Consider the following 18,309-nt stretch of genomic DNA (forward strand, 5'->3'; position numbering starts at 1 on the left):
GAGACCATAAACATTTAATTGAAAATATGTATTGTATCATTGGCAATCGTTGTAATTGTATAGCCCAAGGGGCGATTCCATTTTTTGCTCGGGAGTGTATTATATTTTTCACTGTAAACTTTGCACCTCAAGGTGAATGCTTCAACTCGAAGACTGTCTTGATCCAAGCCACATAAAGGGCTCGCGCAATATTTTTTTATCCCGGGCATTCAGGTAAAAGCGCAGTAACGTAGTAGGTACAACGGTCTACCACTTTCTTGGGAACCATTTTTTTTATAATTCTGAAAAAGAAAACCGTCTATTGTAGATTGATTAAATCAGTGCTGTCCAAACCTAGCGACGGCTTGAATTGTTGCAGCCCGCAATAACTTTTTTATCTTTATTTGTTTAAATAGGTACATTAATGAGCAAATTATTCTTCTCGCGACGAAATTTTTATGTTTTGTATTTGATTACGTCGAACACATCACTATTCACTCGACAGCTCGGGGAATTCCTCGAACGCAAAATAGGTAGGTACGTACTGGGGCCCGATTCTCCTTATTTTACTTAAGCGACCGACATACGATTCACATTCGTCTGAGATCCAATCACGACTCAATTACGATTGAAGCGTTAAGTAGCGTAGGTACGTTTTTATCCTTTTTTGTCATTTAATAATGAATCATTTTGTCAATGATTGATTAAAAATAACAAATGATTTACAATTGCAATATGATTGCAGAGCAAACTACCGTATAGACCAAAATCACTAAAATGCAAACCAATCGAATGTCGTTGGTACCTATATGGTTAAAACTGCTATTGCGATTCAATTTTGACATTAACTTGGGAGAATCGGGCCCCAGGTACCGGCACGGATCTTGAGCGCTCGGCGGAAGAGTGGGGATAGCTTTGCGCATATATTTTATAAAAATTGGTGTCAATTAAATTGGCCGGAAGTGTACTCGTCGTCGTGAAGTACGTCAACCGCAGCAAAGAACTAATCCCGAGTGACGGCTATGACGCGATGCGCTGCGGGCTAATCACCGCTTTACCCCGCCGCCGCGCCTCACTTCATATCACAAAAGGGACCCAAACCCAATAAATCACTTCTGCGCGGTGAAGGTCAGCGCTCAAGATTCGTGCCGATGATTATACTATGCATGAGTTCTCACCAACAATAAGCACCATTTACTATTATGGACTGGCTCCTTTACTTAGCTATGGCTTCAGATACCTTTCGGTGCAATATACCTATGGATGAAATAAAAATCACAACTCGAAAATGAAAGATTTATTTATGAACACAATGTGCCAAATATATTTGCAGGCGCCAGAGAAAACATGCAGATTTTGGGGTAAATTAATTTGTCTTGTTCTTTCAACAGTATTGAAATGGAAACCTACATATACTAGTGATACAATAGTATAAATAATATAAATGGGTAGACCATAATACAGTCATTTGTAATACATGCATACTTGATTTAGTATGTTCTTACACATAAATATCATGGCTTACATAGAAGCCCTATGAGTATGCTTATTTTAAAACCTACGGATAGCAGCCATAGTTGGATCTTTGGAATGTATGTGTTTTACTTTATAAATTAAACACAAAGTACAAAATAATGATGTTATGCCTCAACTGTCTAGCTAAAGTACTAGTTTATTATTAAGTAAAACCTATTATTTAAGAAACTGTAAATGATATAATGAAGAAGAAATGTTTAGATTAAATAAGCACTTGCTAGGCTTCAGACATATTAAAATATAATTCAGATCAGAGAAATGGGTCGTTTTAATATTAATACTTTAAGTCAGCATGGAGATAACTATTGACATGTCCAAAATAAAATATTTGAAATTTTATGTCTCCTAAATTAAAATCGTTTTTTTTTGCAAATAAGATCATTAAAACTATAAAAAAAGAGAAAGCATACTTGCAGACCACACTCCTAAACTATTGAACCTTACAATATGTCATACAGTTAGGAGCTACCAACTATTCCTTGTATAAAAGCACAATATTGTCCGTAATTACAAATTTCTAGCACTAATAAATTTGTTTGGCTATGTTATACTTGAGATCCTTTACTCTATGTCAGGAAGATCTTCCTCATCGGATGAGCTGGTAACCTCTTTATCGTTTTCATCACCAAAGTTGCCCAATTTGCTAGAGAACATGTCACTAATATTATCAAAGTCATCTCCACTCTCATCTTCATCTTGCCAACGATTGAAATCAACTTTGAGCCAGTGGTGTTTCTTTTTGTCACTTGTTAGGGCAGGCCAGAAGGGGTCGTCAGTTTTTGCTTTCGCCAAAACAACCTCGATTAACCTCCCTTTGTTTGTGTAAGAACTTTTTTCTGGATCAATATCTGAGTACAAGGGTATAACAACCTCATGTAACTTTTGATCTGGTGTGCATATACCTTTGAAAAATACAGATTTTTGCTCAATTTTTATGTCTGGTTTCTCACATTCTACATTAAACGTCAAAAACACACGAGCACTTCTCTGCGCCCATGAAACCGATGGCGGTGTAGCCAATATTTCCGATGTCATTGTAGCTGAAATTAAAAAATCACAAACTTTACTTTGACTTGTATTGATGAACATAACTATTAAATAAATATTAGGTATTACTTACATGTAAGGATTTCTAGAAATATATGAATATAAACGCAATCGGTTCACTTTACTTTCGTGAAGTTTCTTGATGGATGTTGACAGTTCATGACAGTACTAATTGACTGACATTTGACAAAAATGTCAGATCACAGTACACGGGCTACCAATTAAAAAATTCAGATATCTACTATTTTAAAAATAAATAAAGGCGAATGGGAGTTGGGTACACCCGGAACAGCTGGCTTATTCGCTAACTTTCGAATTCTCAGATGTCAACTGGCCTCAGTTGTCATCGGAACTTTGATGTCAACCTATAAGTTCAAAACATTGGTATTCTGTATCGCATGAAGTGGATATCGTTACACGGTTGCTGACGCCAAAACTACGATGACAACTTGACAACTCTATTTTTTTATCGACTATTATACTGCTAAGTAGGAAATATCCTATTAGCATTACATAACTACGTTTGAGAGAACGCTTTATTTTCAGCGTGTTATATATTTAAAAACAATCTGTGGCGGTAAAATTCAGTATTTGCTTTCTATTGTGTGTGAACTTGGTGTCTAAAATTCCGTGTGGTTGAACAATATATTAACTGAGAATATTGTGAGTATTGTAGTTATTATAAATTTAACAACGTAAACAATATTTTGATACGTAGATTCCTATGTTTTGCATGCAAAACAAAAATTGGTACACTACAGGAAGGTAACTTTACGTACTTGAGTAGGTCGTCCCATACATTGAGAGCATCGGTTACCTCACTTACTAAATGAAGGTTGAGACATGCTGCAAATTAGTAGGTAACATCAAATTATGTAATATTGGTATTTATTTAACTTTTTACGTTATAAATTCTTACTTTTAGCTCAATTGCAACAGCAGTGTTTTGTTGAGCACGTTGCAGAAACGGACATAACTCTGCCGAAACTCGCTGAAACCTTGATTTGTTGATACGGAAATTTGCCATGAATTCCTGCTCCCGTAAATCCAGAGAATTATTGCAATCTCGCATACGACATTTCTGGATTCTGGATAAACTTCGTTTTGTCTCTTATTCCACAAATGCCAGCAAAAATACACGCGAAATTTTTATTCCACACAAAGAAAGATAAAACAAATTAAAATAATACAATTAAAAATAACACTATCAAAAAATAAAGGAAACGACTCAGGGTTTGTATTTCTATTGGAATCGCAAAATTAGAGAAATCTAATATGTCTGATGCAACAATATAGTATAGACATCCCAGTGATGAGGCATAAAACACTGCTATTTGTAGTGTATTTCAAAAAATGACATTGGCTATCAATTTGATGTCCACTGGGCTTACGGAATCGCAATATAACGTTTATCGATACAGAAACCGCTGTCAAAATGAGTCATGGTGGATATCAGCCTGTGTCGATGCTGATGACGTCATCTCATTTGGTAACTGGCGTTAGCGAATAAGAAAATAGCTGTTTGACAATTTACTGATGTACACTTTACCAATTGATGATATTTGCGAGCTGTCAGTGGAGTTAGCGAATAAGGCTACAGGAATAATATGGGAGGATACTTGGGAAGAAATAGGCAATTTTTTTCGATAAATACTCAAGTGTTATTGTAGGTAAAGCCAAATTATTTGTAGCTTTTTAATTTTTACTTACCCTGTGCTGATAAAAGCCTTACTTCTGCTCAGATACTTTACTCCATAACATGACATTAGATGGGATAAGTTTTTGGCATGTGACTGTTTTCATGGATATCCTTAAATTGAGGACGAAGAGCAGTTCCTTGCAATATCATGTGGCTATCAAAAGAATGAAAGGAGAGTCCGATCAGAGATTAAAAAATATAGGAGGAGGCAATAGAAAATAAATAAAAATATTTTTTAAATGCTTATGTTTTATTTTTCGAGGGTAGGTAACCTCTATGGCATTTGTAATGGTCATTTTTTAACTTACACGTCGTTACTGATATGATACAATTTCATAGTAAAATAAATAACACAGTTTTTTTCCTGCACTGTACTTAACACTATTTACTCACACTATAAATTCTTTTATCTACATTGGAATAATTATTTTGTAACTTTAGATGAAGAAGTCTTAAATTATCAAGAGTTTAAATATTTATATTATTAAACTCGGATTAGAAGAATTTAAAAACCTTTTAAATTGCGTAGTTCTGTAATTCCTACAAACGTTTAGGACAACTGTAGGTAAGTAAGAGTAGGGATTTACCTAAATGAATATTATGGGTTTTGTGACCGTGTCCTTTACTGGGTTATTATGAGTTCAGTAGGCAAGTAAAGACACTACCTGATTCCCAAAACAAGTATTCCAATGCGATGGCCGTTTAGAGTACTTATAACAAATTTCTTACGAAACTATATAGAGAATGACACTGTTATATTACTCCACCACTACTAAGGTATGTGTTCTTTGCTATCTGGAATAGCTGCGCGGACATTTTTTCACTGGTTTCTTTGACCATCTTGGTGAAGTGTCCCTCGGGGTTGCTAAGGAGGAGGTAGGGGTGGTCAAACTCTACCAGCCGTCCCGAATCCATCACCATGACTCGGTCCGAGTCCATGATGGTGTTCAGTCGATGAGCCACCGTCAGCACGGTGCAGTCCGCGAAGCGCGTTCTTATTGTTCTTTGGATAAATTCATCCGTCCTGGAAAATTTTAATAATATTCTTATTTTTTTCAACACAATTAGTTTAAGCTCCACACACATTTTATCTCTAAGAATACATTAAAAATCTAACGAAAGTTGTATTATTAGTTGTTCCTACTCATTGTTGTTGCAGTGGACATTTAACGGAACTATAATTTTAGGTTCATTACAAAAGATTTTATTCACATTCCGAAAGACATTTGAGTCCAAATTAATTAAAAGAGGACAAATTATTCCAGATTAGATGCATAACTTACTTAGGGTCTACGTTGGCAGTAGCCTCGTCCAGTACGAGGATGCGATTGGCGCGGAGGATGGCGCGCGCAAGGCATACGAGCTGTCGCTGTCCCAGTGAGAAATTCGACCCTCCTTCTGACACCTTGAAGTCCAGCGCCGGCACTGCGGCTTTGAGATCCACCTGAAAAGATGAAGGCTTGTACTTTGTAGCTAATTCAGAAAATGTTCTCCAAAATTATTAAAATTGCATATGTGATGCTATCGTGGGAAAACTACTGAAAAGATTAGATGAGATTCGGCATGGAGTTGAATTATGGGAACGGCTATAACATCTACACGGGTGTGAACAAGTAGTTCCTCCAACCGGTGACCAACTTGTATTAGCTGTAGACATTTTTGTATTAAATACATCATATACGAGTAATAAACAATAGTAGATTCTTAGAACTCACAGCTTCCAACGCCTGCCACAGTTGTTCATCATCGTAGTTATTGAACGGGTCCAAGTTGTACCGAACGGTCGCTGAGAACAGCACTGGCTCCTGAGGTATGATGGATATTTTCGATCGCAGCTCCTAGTAAGGTAAATAGAGTATATAGCGAGGCACAGAAGTTTTCTTGAAAATATATGGAATTTTATAATGAATATAGTAACTTGTACCGTTAGTGATTACTTACTTGTAAAGCTAAGTAAGACGTGTCAACGTCATCAATGAAAACTTCTCCCTCCACGATGGCGAGGCGGAACAGCGAGGAGATCAGTGATGACTTGCCGGCCCCCGTCCGGCCCACGATACCAACCTACAAATATTCAGAAATTTAAATAAGGACTACTCTTGACAATAATGGATAGCAAACCTATGACAATATTCAAAAATTGTACCTTCCATCCACTTTCTATAACTAAATTGAGATTCTTAAGCACTGGCAAGTCTTCGGGAGTATACTTCATGTAGCAATTTTTGAACTGAATTCGACCGCGTGACGGCCATCCAGCAGGCGTTTCTTTCTCTGAGGAAAAACGATTAATGGTTATAGAGGATGTCAATTTTTATCGCATTAACTAAGCTGCACTTTAAATAAGCTTCCGTTCATGTTCTCCCATACAAAATTTTTAGTAAGACTTTTTATTCAGTACACCGACCTCCTTTGTCCCACTTGGGCTCCCGTTCGATGTGTGTGTACTGCAGTATGCGCTCAACGCTGGTCATTTGCGAGATGACCTCTGCCGTCTGACGGACACCAAACTGCAGCATGCCCGTCAGGATCAACGTTTGTGATATCGCCAGGCCCACGTTCCCGGAGAATATCGTTTCTATTTATGAAAAAATAAATACATGACCTTATTTTCAGTAATGGCTTCTCACTTTTAACTCTATGATTAAGTAAACTGCGGCAATTACGCGGCATATACAACGAATATCTCGAAACAAAGTATTGAAGTTTTCACATCTTATCTTTAACCAATGTTTTGTTGAGTTAAAATTAAAGAGTTAATCACAGTAAATAGACTGTAACCTAAAGGTAACGTTGGTAGAAAAGTAGTACTCACTGCTATCAATAACAAGGAAGGCGACAATGACGATTGTTAGGTATATGACGCAGATGAAGTCCAACCAGAAGCCGAGCGTCACGCCGCTCGCCAGGTAGCTGCTCCACGTGGACGTGTGGATATCCTGCCACCCATAAACAATATTCGATTACAGACGAGGCTCTTTTCAGCCGCCTAAATAAATATAGATGAATGTGCTGTATTTGAATTTGAGAATTAAACAAAATCCAAAGATTAGAATGAGACTAGGGTAAGGACAAAAAATATTATTCTCAGTTTTATCTCAGTTCAGTTTTAGTATTTAGATTACAGTACCTGGAATCTATCAAATTCTTGAATCAATCTTTGTTCTGCGCCAGCTGATCGGATAGTGCTGATGCCGTTGAGAGTGGCCGACATATGGGAGAAGACAGGACTTCGAGCTAAAAAAATCAAGATTAAAGAACAATGAACATCGTCGAAATTCATTTGCTCACAAATAAAGTGTAGGTACTTAATTTACTATTTCAAACTCAGATTACTTTAGGTACTTACTTGTGCCTTCCAGTCTTTTGATACCCTGTGCAGACTTAAGGTAGATTTGGAGTATAGTGTAGAACAATAATAGGATGATAGTGGTAGGCAGCAGCGTCCAGATGAGAGCAGCAGCATTTAGTGCTAGGATACTGAACATCACTAGGTAGATCTGTATACACTCGAGTAGGAAACGAGGCAACAATTCATCGAGGGCTCCAATATCCTTAGAGAATCTGTTAAGAATACGTCCTGTGGAAGGAGGAAATATGTTATTTTTGAGTAACAGTAAAATCTATTTTACTATAGGCAAGCAGATACTCGGTTTTCTTTACTTACCAGAGGAGTTAGTGTCAAAGAACCTCATAACGCCCCGGAGCATGGAATGGAACATGTCGTTATGAAGGTTGCGGGACGCTGTCATGCAAACCTTGAAGAACATGAATGCACGCGCCGTGATGAAGAAGATACAGCAAACGATTAGCGCCGAGTAGACATACAAATATTGAGATGTATCCAGAGGGCCTATGAAAGCGTGGATGTCCAGGTCTGAAAAAAGTATGTATTTTAGTCTTCCAATAATAACTCAGTTAGGACATATTATTATGTATGATACGATCATGTGTTTTTCTATTGGTCCTAGTTGGTTGAAATAAAAGTACAAAAAACCAACCTAACGGTGGTACTTATAAGTACGGATATTTCTTTTGTTCTTTCTTTTTGTCTGCTTTTTTTAATTATGGTGGAATCTTGACATGCTTGATACTAATCTTCGGTTGGAGTAAAACGAAGCAGTCAAGATTCCGAGCGGTTTCATGTGTAAAAATAAGAATCAATTACCTGGCTGCAAATTAACTCCAGAGAAGTAGCTGGATAAATTGAATGTCCCATTGTCGAGTGGTGGCGATCGGTCTACGTGGTAGTCTTTTATTGTTCTGTTATTAGCTTTCTCTTTTAACGTCGTCACTTCGTTTGTCCTGCAAAGAGTTTTGAAATGTTAACTGCTAGTTCTTTAAGTATGTTTGTTCATCTCCGTACTTTGAACGTGGAAAAATTCAGTCTTCACATAAAGATCGTTGAATGAAAATTAAATTAAATAATATTGTTAAGTGTATTTTGTCTAACCTGCAATAGTTCTTGTTATTATCGAAATATTAGAAACTGCTCAATCTTTGAGGAAAGGAATAATTATTTACCAGAATGTGACCCAATAGTCGCAGAGCGTAGCCGATAGTTGTCCGATCACGAGCAGTAGAATCATGAACAACAGTGGCGGCGCCTTGCCTCCGGCTCGGAGATACGCGCCATACACCCGCCAGCCCATAGAGCCTGACTCGCGTTCCTCTTCCTCCATCTCTTGAGCTACTTCACAACCGCCTGTTGACTCGCATAGTGACGGACGGCGAGTTGTTGATAACTGGAATCAGGGCCATTATTGGTAAATCAAAAGTATTTTTTTTAATAGTAAAAAAAGTATTGGAAACGCAAAGTAATGAAAACGAAAATTTTAGGTAGTATAGTACTTAGTATGGGTAAATTGGGAAGGTACGTAGAAGATTTTTTGTTAATAAGTAGTAAGTGTGCAGTTGTTTTCCTTGTGGAAGGTTTTTAAATCATATTAGGACATCCTAGTGAATGGATAGGTAATTTTTATGCCAATTCATTTAGTTTACGGCAATATGGCCTCAGGTCGAAAATATTTATATTAACTTCTTAATTTTTAGGTCAAGATTTTTAGTTCGTCGTTTATGAAGTTTTTATTAGAATAGAAGCAATTAAAAAGTAACTGTTGCAAAAAATGCAATGAAATTTGCATAATACTATAATATCAATAAATAACGATTGCAAAGTACCAGATAGGTATGCAATCCTAAATGTCGAATCACATAAATTCAATCATAATAAACCTAAGGCTATGAGTCACATGGCTCGTGGCGACACCATTTCAACTTTTATTACAGAAAACCTATCAATAAATTTAAATTCATTTAAGATTTTGCTTCAGCTAATGTAGCATCAGCGAATCAGTTATTAGATTTGAACATTAACTCAACAGGTTTAAGGCACGATTTTGAATATTTTTCGTTTGGCTTTGAAGTCTGGTACAGGATTCCACGTTCCAGTTTAAAGTGAAAAAAATCTTTGCACGAAGCACGTACAACGATGAATATCGTAAATTCGCAATGTGGTGCATCGAATTTGCGGGTGCTTGAATGAGTCGGTCGATTCTACTCGAAAATTATTTCTTGGGAGTAACAGCTTAACAGTTCGCAGGTACTTTACGACGGCAATATTTAACTAAAGTAAACTTACTCTAGCAGACGTTCGTCTGGACATTGGGGGTGGTTTCTCCACATCTTTCTTGTCTTCGTTTTCATCGTGGCTGGATGAAAGCAACTTCGCGAAGTCTTTCCCTGTGCTCACCAATTCGTCGTATGACCCTTTAGCTTCCACAGAACCCTAGTAAACCAAAAATACGAATTGTACACAACATTAACATGATGTTTTAGAATAAGGGGAGTATTACTTAATCGATCATATTTATGAATTCTATCCATGGCATTTAATATGTGTAACTAGGAATTCACGAGAACTGGCATTCTAATCAGACATTCCATGCAGTCGTTTCTACCTATATTGCAATCAACGTGCTAATATGGTAATCAATTAAAATAGGAATTCATGTTTCGTATGGGAAAGAAGAAACATGCAAATTAATATGTATGACGTTTGTGTTATCTCTTTCCCAAGGATAAAAAAAAATAGCAAAATAAAATTAGTATTTTAGTAAAATTGCAAGTAGGTACACTTGGGTTAGAGTTCAATAACATCGGAAAAAGAATTGCAAAAGTTGTTTTAGCATGGGGTCACGACAAGCTGACATTGTGGCTTGAGCCCAAACTTAAGAAAAAAATTCTTCTACAATTTTCGATATCTTTGTTCAATAGCTTGTAATAAACAATAAGTCTATGTAATACTGTATAACACATTGATATTGACGATGTAACATTCAGCCTTGGAATAGTGGAGCTGATGCGTGACGAAAACGCATGCATTGCACTCATATTGCACTGCGCTTCAGGGATATTTTTAGCATATATGTTGTCAAGGAGAAGAAGGTAAGAATATAAACGACTTCCTTGTGACTTTTTATGATGGAAAAGCAGAAGTAAAGATGTACAAGTTTGCTAATAAAATGATATGACCTTTGTTGAATACTGAAGAGTGAAATCACTTAAATTAATTAATTATAGCTGTAGTTATGACCCTTGGGATTTCAAATCTCGCACACCGTTTTCCCTCAAAAGATCATGCATGAAAATCTCAATGTGAGCAGTTCAAGTTCATTGGCGCAAGTGGTATGCGTAGACATATTCTGCGCTTGACAAAAAGAATGCAGCTGGTGCGTGGATACCAGAGAGTGGAATGACTTAGGAAACAAAAGCTTACATTATTCATGATGACGATGTAGTCGGCAGCCTTGAGGTAGTGCAGTTGGTGCGTGACGAGCACGCGCGTGGTGTGGCGAAGGTACCCGCTGATGCACTCGTCGAACAGCTGCCGGCCCACGTGCGCGTCCACCGCTGACAGCGGGTCGTCCAGTAGGTATATCTCAGCCTGATCACAAAATATACAATCAATTGTCCGTGCAAAAATGATCGGGTTGATCAGCCTATGCACCTTGACTATAGGATCAGTTAATACTCTCGTTAAAACTACCACAGTCTAATGCATGCGGTCACTTTCGTCCTGTATGATATCAGAATTTGCATAGTTTCAAAAGATCAAAGAACTTTAAATAGTAAAATAACTTTCCTGCATACCAGCAACATGACATAAAATAATATTCCACTTAAAAGACGCAAGTGCAAATTAAAAGCCAGTTCATTAGAAGGCTTAAAGCAACTGCTAATAAAAATTGTATTAAGGTCTGCGGTTAATTTTCAGGTAAAAGCGTAATTTTATAGCTTGATATCTACCGCGCTGTTGCTGGTGCAATGAGCTTAGGGGATTATCTCAGACTATAAAACCTCAAAGCTACCTTGAAACGAGGCAGAGGTGAAGTGAGGATATCAAGTTTTAGTCATAACGATAGGGGTTTAACTGGTAATAGACTGTTTTCCAAAAGTAATGGATTCCAAAAGCTGCAAGATTATGAAAAAATGATTACCATATAATCTGAAATAGGTATTTCAAGGACATTCTTCTATAATGGGCAAAACATAAACGAGGGAAGACGTACTTGTCTATACACTGCTCTGGCGAGGTTGATGCGGGCTCGCTGTCCGCCCGACAGGGAGGCTCCTCGCTCACCGACCAGCGTCTGGTCACCGTGAGGAAACTGCTGGAAGTCTTTTTGGAGAGCACAAACTCTTACCACCTGGAAGAGTTACAGTAAATCAGTATTATAGAGAATATGGAAGAGCATGGTCAAAATCCAATTTAATGTTTCTGAATTTAAAAATAAAGTATTGTTATCATGCAATTTGCGATCTTCTATTTTCCATTTTAGTTTAGAGTCCAAATAGGTATTAACATGCCAACTTTGTATACTTACTTCTTTGTACTTTTTAGAGTTGTAGGGGAGGCCAAACAGTATGTTCTGCCTGACGGTGGCTACGAAGAGCCATGGCTCCTGGCTTGCGTACGACAGCGGGCCAGACAGGTAGATGCGGCCATTGCTTGACCGAAGTTCGCTCAGCAGCAACTGCAGAACGGAACTCTGCAAAAATAGCCATTATTTACACATTTTAAGGAAATAAGTTTGAAAATGTATTTGTTTACCTTAAAACATGTTAATTAACCTTACTATGAAGTGGTTCTTAAAAAGTGTACTTGATAAATTTGTCATTCAATACATCAATTTTGGTCAGTGCTAATATTTATTGAGCCGGTAACTTGTTGACACAAGCGTGAGTGGTATTTTGATGTTCTTGTTACTTGATGTCTTAAATAGGATCAAAATTTGCTACGAATTCACGTCCGTTTGATAACTTTTAAGGTAAGTAAGTACTTGTTAAGTGTGGATATGAGTAAAGTTACGTATGTTTGCACTTACGTAAGTTTACCTAAAAGCCTGGTTTGGCTAACGGCTAATTGTGTTCACTAGTTTTTAAAAATGGCCAAAAACTTTCCAAACACAGTTTCCAAATAGTATTGATTTTATTGTGTCAGTAAGAAACTATAAGTTTTCGTTAATGCACACATAAAGGTAGATAAGTAAATAAGTCAGAAAAATATATATTTTCGTAGCAAGTACGCGGAGAAGGGACGTTCTATAAGGGGCAGAATATTAATGATTAAACTCAAACAACAAACCTTTCCAGATCCAACAGAGCCTATGATGGCACACAGCTTTCCTTTGGGCACCATAAGGTTAAGCTGGTTCAACGTAATAGGTCCGTCGTCAGTCCAGCTGGCGCTCACGTTTTGGATCAAGATGCCCACGTTCACGGGCATTGGGCATAGAGTTGAAGTCATCAGACCTTTTTCGTTGCACTCGAATCCTTAAAGGGACAAAGAACATATCTATTAAGAACATTTATAAAAGAATAAATGGCTTTTAAGAAATCGAAAATGTGTGTTAAGTTTATAAAAAACCTTGCCTACAAGAAAGGTTTACTAAAGAAAAATCTGTGGGAACAGTCTGACAACGTGCAGTGTGCCTTATAAAATCGATCGGAACATCCATGATTACACAACAACGAGACTACAAAGGATAATAGTAAACCATTGGATAAATAATGCGAGTCTCGGCGAGTGATTCAATCGGCTATCCCCTTCAATGCGGTAAAGGCTGGTCGTCGGGGTTTTTGTTGAGGTACAAGTGCGGTACGAAATCGGTTAAACTTGTGGATATTTATTTATTGAAAGGCTATTTTGCGTCGGACACATCGCTTTGTTTTCATATAGGATGACACAAATGCTCTATGTAGGTCTATAGACTAAAGATTGGCACGCAATTGGAAAGTCAGCCCGCTTATTTACTGTGTCTCTAAAATCAAATATTGATGTAACCGTTAGCGCAAATGTTGTTGAATAAATAAACCCCAAATTACCTACTGAACAATGATGATCAATAATGGTATATACAATTTGCCATCTTACTTCATCTTAGGTTCGATATTTTGATGTGTGGTAACGTTTTAGCATCACGGTCCGCGACTTGTAACTTACCGGGGTTGTAAATTCCTTCCTCGTCGATCTTCTTAAACGTGTTAGGACGAAGGTCAACTTCGCTCAAATTGATCTTTTTCTTCTTATTGTCCACCATTTGCACCAATTTAGCGATGTCTACGTCCGGCACACTGCGGAGATCCTCTCGCTCATCTGTTTGTCATTCATAAAGAAGAATTAGCGTTATATTAACTCGTACCTACAAACAATTGCAATACCTAGTGTACACATCGACTGTAATATTATTTGCAAGTACATCGTTTGTATCGATAATGGTACCAGCATAATTCACCTTATGTTATTTTTTTAATGAAAAGCTGAATGAAAATCTGTTAATGTTGTATCAATACCTTTTGTCTTTAATTTTCTATTGAAATAAAGTAATTATTCCCTTGTCTACACACGATAAAAGATAGAATAAAAAGTATCAAAGCAGGTAAGAATATAATTTTTTATACAGCAGGAAAAATACAAATAAGAAATGTCCCTCGTTAGGTTAGTGCGTTATGATGGTTAGTAGAAGAAGCAAGAACAAATGACATCATAGGATGTGTGTTAACACAATAAACGCACTTAGTCTTTCATTCGTTAGAACAGTAATGACGCATTGAGTGCATCGTTCACGACATATAGACACCCAAAACTATGCTGTCTAATCTCGTACCCAAACTTAAAAGTGCCTCGATACGTTTTACAGAGGTATAAGACTCCATAGTCAATGAAAGGCCTGACGAAAAATTCATTGCTAGTGTGCCCTGAAGTATGTTGAACATTTGTGCCAGCGGGAACGCCTGTGGAAATTATTCATTTTATTGGCTGAGCAGCTTTTATACACATTTTACTCTTGTCGCCTGTATCATTTCCATTATATTGATGTTTTCTTCTCTACTGTTACTAATGTCTTCCATAAAACCTAGCTCAGATTGTGTAGCGTAGCAACTAAGCATTTCTTCAAATTATGTAACACGTTATGTAGAAAAGCCCATAAAAAAATAACTATTCTTTTCTTTAACTCACTTCACATTATCTGGTTCCTTCAATTTAAAATACGTATATTATAGAAAACGTAATAATTATTTTTATTAATTTTGGCATCAAACTACAATGTCTGGCACATGCAATATACAAATTTTTATACTAAAGTTACTAAATTGATTTAAGAGAATTTCTGTTAACCCTTAAACCTGTTAAGGAATATATTAGGTGAATTAGTGTTTAGGTTTAAAATAATTTGATTAATAGCGCCGAGTCTCAGTTATAATTTGGACTCGTGGAAGGCAAGGGTTGTGGCGGAGTGGCATGCACTTAGTGCGATAGAGACTTGCCGTCTCACATACCGAATAACATGAATGCCTCGAGGCGTTGCACTGATATCAGCGCCTCTGCCAAAAATGACACGGCATTCGACATTATTATCGAAAGGGTTCCTTGTAGGGTGTTGAAGAATTGCGCCAATGGAAACACCTGCAAATCACACACGCACACTGCACTGGACCACACAGAATCATGTATTAGTGTTGAGAATAGCTCGTTATACTTTTAAAACAATTAGAATAATAGTAGTTTTCACTACAGACCCGGACTAAGTTAAATACATAATTGTAATTAATTAGACATGAATTGCTTTTACATTTAGCCATTTCGGCTACGATATTCGGGAATATGAAAAATTAACCAAATCGTATTGTATTTTGATATGGTAACTGAATTAATAAAAAGGCAAATTAAATGCCGTTGTTGTTCAGTAATTGGTGAAGGTTACACAATGTTTTGTTTGGTTACTTACAATGTCCGCGGTAACTTGGTAGCCGAATAGAGAGTAGGATAGCAGTGTTATGTACAGGGTGAGTCTCTCCGTGAACACCATGAAGCTCAGGTATACTCCTCGAAGGTACGACGCTGACGTAATGCATTTGATTTCGTTTTTCCGAGCCAGGGCGACTACCTGCTCAAATGGCTTCTCCCAGGCATACATTTTTATTACCTAAAATTAAAGTCTAATTAGCAAAAGTACTTACCATAGGTATAGAAAAACCCTCTGTAAATTACAGATATGTACCTGTTGAAGTATTTTTCCTATTTACGTAGTTTGAGTCAAAGACATTAAGACTTTGTTATTTGTTTGCGGTTTCTTGGTAACCGTGTTAAATTAAGGTTTGCCAAATAAAGAAATAAAATTGAACAATAACTGAATACAGCTGTAAAAAAATGAAGGATACTGTGCCATTGGCAGTATACCTACGTGTGGGGTTTTCCTAATGTTTTAAATCGAACAAACGAGAGCTTAACAGTATACTTAAGATACACCCATGACAATTTCGCCATTATTCCCAAAATCACAGGTCTTGTGTTCGTTCATAAACGAATTTAACAAAGTTAAACTAATTATCAAGAAATATATTTGAAGAATTAATTGACCTACTTAAACAATTAATACGTAATGAGCGTTTTAGAAAATCTAGATCAACATACCTGCATGCCATTAATAATTTCGTCCATGATTCGCACGCGCTCATCAGTTTTGCACGCGGTCCTCATTCGTAACCTTGCAGCCAATTTACTCATGTAAGCTGCAACAATAAAATAACTAGGTTGTATATCTTAAGTTTATTGCCTTTTCGCAAAAGATGCACGGCCTCCCTTTATCATGATTGGATCGGACGACAGCAATTTATGGGCTTGGATTCCTTTCGTAATCGTAATTGCATAACAGGAAGCTTTAATTTTAAGGGGCCAATAAACCCTTTTTTTTGGGGTTTTGATTTATTGGCTATATTTTTGGCTCAGTTCATTTGAAAAATTAAACTTATTTTAGTGTTTGTTGCGGTGCTGTGTGTGGTGCGGAATGTAAGTTATATTAGGGTTCCGTTATTCTCGGTCTTATTTAGGTATAACTCGTTATGCACAAAGTGAGTGAAATACAGAAGTAGGTTATGGTCCTGCTCAATAATGTTTCCTCTGTTGTATTTTGAGTTTTAAATGAACAATTGCTTCAACATCCTGACAAAACAATAGCATCAAAAATATACTTACACTGCACGGGTATCGTTTGCAACACAATGCCAATGACACCTACGATGGCGGCATAGCCTATCTTCAAGTATATGAGGTAGCAGACCACGATGACTTGTAGGGGAAGAAGCCAGATGAAATGTGTGTAGATGAAGGCGTAGTCAAAACGGTTCACGTCGTTCGACAATAGATTGACGACTTGCCCCGCTGTGGTCTGCGCGAGCGCGCCGGAACTCATGCGCATTACCTAAACACGAACAAATATTGTTATTCTTCATTAGTTTGCCCTTATAAGTACTTCACTTTCGGTAAGGTTGTACATAATTTTAAAGAATTGTTTAAGTAAATGATTTAACCTTTCTATAAATAAGTGAGCAGGCAGCGATGCGGACTTTCATGCCAAATTGTTGCGTGGAGTAGGTGCCGTGGTGGTTGAGGAAGGCGATGACCAGCGACATCATGATGACGGCAGTCGCGCAGTACACGGCTTGTTCGTACGACATGGTCGAGCCTGGCTCCCAGTACGTAAGCATCAAGCTCAACGCCACCGGTTGGAAAGGCCTAGAGGTATAGAAGTATTCTATTAAAATGTGCATTGTGCAAGTATTTCATTGTTCTGTACAAGTACGTCAAAGGAGGTATGCTGTGACAGGTCTTTTAAGATAAAGCTCGTAAAACTAAACATCGTTAATCTAAAGTAAGTGCATGATGTCATTTATGGCAATTTTCATACTTGTCAAATCAATTTGGGTATATTCCAGGTCTGTGCAACCGATGACACACTAAGGTAACAAGTATTTGTCACAAGATGATCGGTAATTGGCATAATGTGATATTCACGTGACTCAACAAAATTGCTCACTTGAGTACGAGTGCTTGTATGAGGAACATAATGCCGGAAGGAGCGTAACTCATCCAGAAAGCCTTGGTCATTGCACGAAGTAAAGATGGTTTACGGCCCTGCTTGCTCGCCAGTGCAATTTCTTCCAGCCATTTTCTGTAACAAAGTGTCTCATTAGTAATTAGTATAGCAAGTGGTCCATAAATTGCTGTATATGTTGTAAACGCTTCGTTCTCCGTTATCCCTTAAAACTTCTCGAAGCATTGCTTCGTATTCATGCCTATAAGATCACGTGCACTGGTCAATGTCACATCAGTTGGAACATCCTTTTCCCTCCATCATTGTACTCTTACACATTTGGCAAGAGGTCACGTGACAACTTAACGTGGAATCATTTTGTTGATACGATATCTTAACCTTTTGTTGGCAGACTTGACATAACACTAGGTACATATGTATTTCCTATTTCTGTATGGTACAAGAGTGATCTCATGTTTAAACCAATAGACACATACAAAGAAGTCTTGTTTTTGTGCTTTGGGTGCATCTTATTGGTAAGAAGTTATTTTACTGGGTTCGTACCTACATCAAAACATAGATGAAACGGAACCCTTATAACATACCCTTATATAAGGGGACTTTGTTGATTGTGATCATCGCATAATATATAATTTTGTTTGAAGCATTCTA

At 37.3% G+C, this 18,309-nt stretch overlaps 2 protein-coding genes across 4 annotated transcripts in view; both read right to left on the minus strand.

Annotated features, from left to right (window-relative positions):
- Positions 1–1,261: 1,261 nt before the first annotated feature.
- Positions 1,262–2,786, minus strand: LOC110369771 (uncharacterized protein CG16817). Of its 2 annotated transcripts, none has more exons than XM_021325322.3 (2): positions 2,636–2,786; positions 1,262–2,555 (listed from the first exon to the last, which is right to left on the minus strand). In XM_021325322.3, the coding sequence occupies exon 2, from the start codon at positions 2,548–2,550 to the stop codon at positions 2,077–2,079; it is 474 nt and encodes a 157-aa protein (XP_021180997.1). In that variant the 5' UTR covers positions 2,551–2,555; positions 2,636–2,786; the 3' UTR covers positions 1,262–2,076. The 2 variants fall into 2 exon arrangements, with proteins under 2 accessions (XP_021180997.1, XP_021181007.1); XM_021325332.3 differs by having other exon boundaries at positions 1,262–2,576; positions 2,636–2,734.
- Positions 2,787–4,490: 1,704 nt separating this feature from the next.
- LOC110380708 (ATP-binding cassette sub-family C member 4) overlaps positions 4,491–18,309 on the minus strand; it is a 32,858-nt gene continuing 19,039 nt past the window's right edge. The window contains exons 2-25 of one of the 2 annotated variants that reach the window (XM_064034761.1): positions 17,641–17,775; positions 17,135–17,339; positions 16,800–17,025; positions 16,239–16,336; positions 15,553–15,750; positions 14,431–14,557; positions 13,767–13,919; positions 12,909–13,096; positions 12,148–12,312; positions 11,833–11,970; positions 11,040–11,207; positions 9,903–10,049; positions 8,786–9,006; positions 8,430–8,566; positions 7,929–8,138; positions 7,611–7,841; positions 7,392–7,498; positions 7,077–7,200; positions 6,669–6,839; positions 6,408–6,535; positions 6,203–6,325; positions 5,977–6,099; positions 5,545–5,705; positions 4,491–5,285 (exon numbers count right to left, since the gene is read on the minus strand). In XM_064034761.1, the coding sequence (XP_063890831.1) occupies positions 5,015–5,285; positions 5,545–5,705; positions 5,977–6,099; positions 6,203–6,325; positions 6,408–6,535; positions 6,669–6,839; positions 7,077–7,200; positions 7,392–7,498; positions 7,611–7,841; positions 7,929–8,138; positions 8,430–8,566; positions 8,786–9,006; positions 9,903–10,049; positions 11,040–11,207; positions 11,833–11,970; positions 12,148–12,312; positions 12,909–13,096; positions 13,767–13,919; positions 14,431–14,557; positions 15,553–15,750; positions 16,239–16,336; positions 16,800–17,025; positions 17,135–17,339; positions 17,641–17,775 (3,955 nt within the window). In that variant the 3' untranslated portion in view covers positions 4,491–5,014. Of the gene's footprint in view, positions 5,286–5,544; positions 5,706–5,976; positions 6,100–6,202; positions 6,326–6,407; positions 6,536–6,668; positions 6,840–7,076; positions 7,201–7,391; positions 7,499–7,610; positions 7,842–7,928; positions 8,139–8,429; positions 8,567–8,785; positions 9,007–9,902; positions 10,050–11,039; positions 11,208–11,832; positions 11,971–12,147; positions 12,313–12,908; positions 13,097–13,766; positions 13,920–14,430; positions 14,558–15,103; positions 15,231–15,552; positions 15,751–16,238; positions 16,337–16,799; positions 17,026–17,134; positions 17,340–17,640; positions 17,776–18,309 lie in introns of both variants that reach the window. The other variant, XM_021340830.3, reaches the window with a different exon arrangement.

Source organism: Helicoverpa armigera, chromosome 5, assembly GCF_030705265.1.
Source record: "Helicoverpa armigera isolate CAAS_96S chromosome 5, ASM3070526v1, whole genome shotgun sequence".
NCBI classification, from domain to species: Eukaryota; Metazoa; Arthropoda; class Insecta; order Lepidoptera; family Noctuidae; genus Helicoverpa; species Helicoverpa armigera.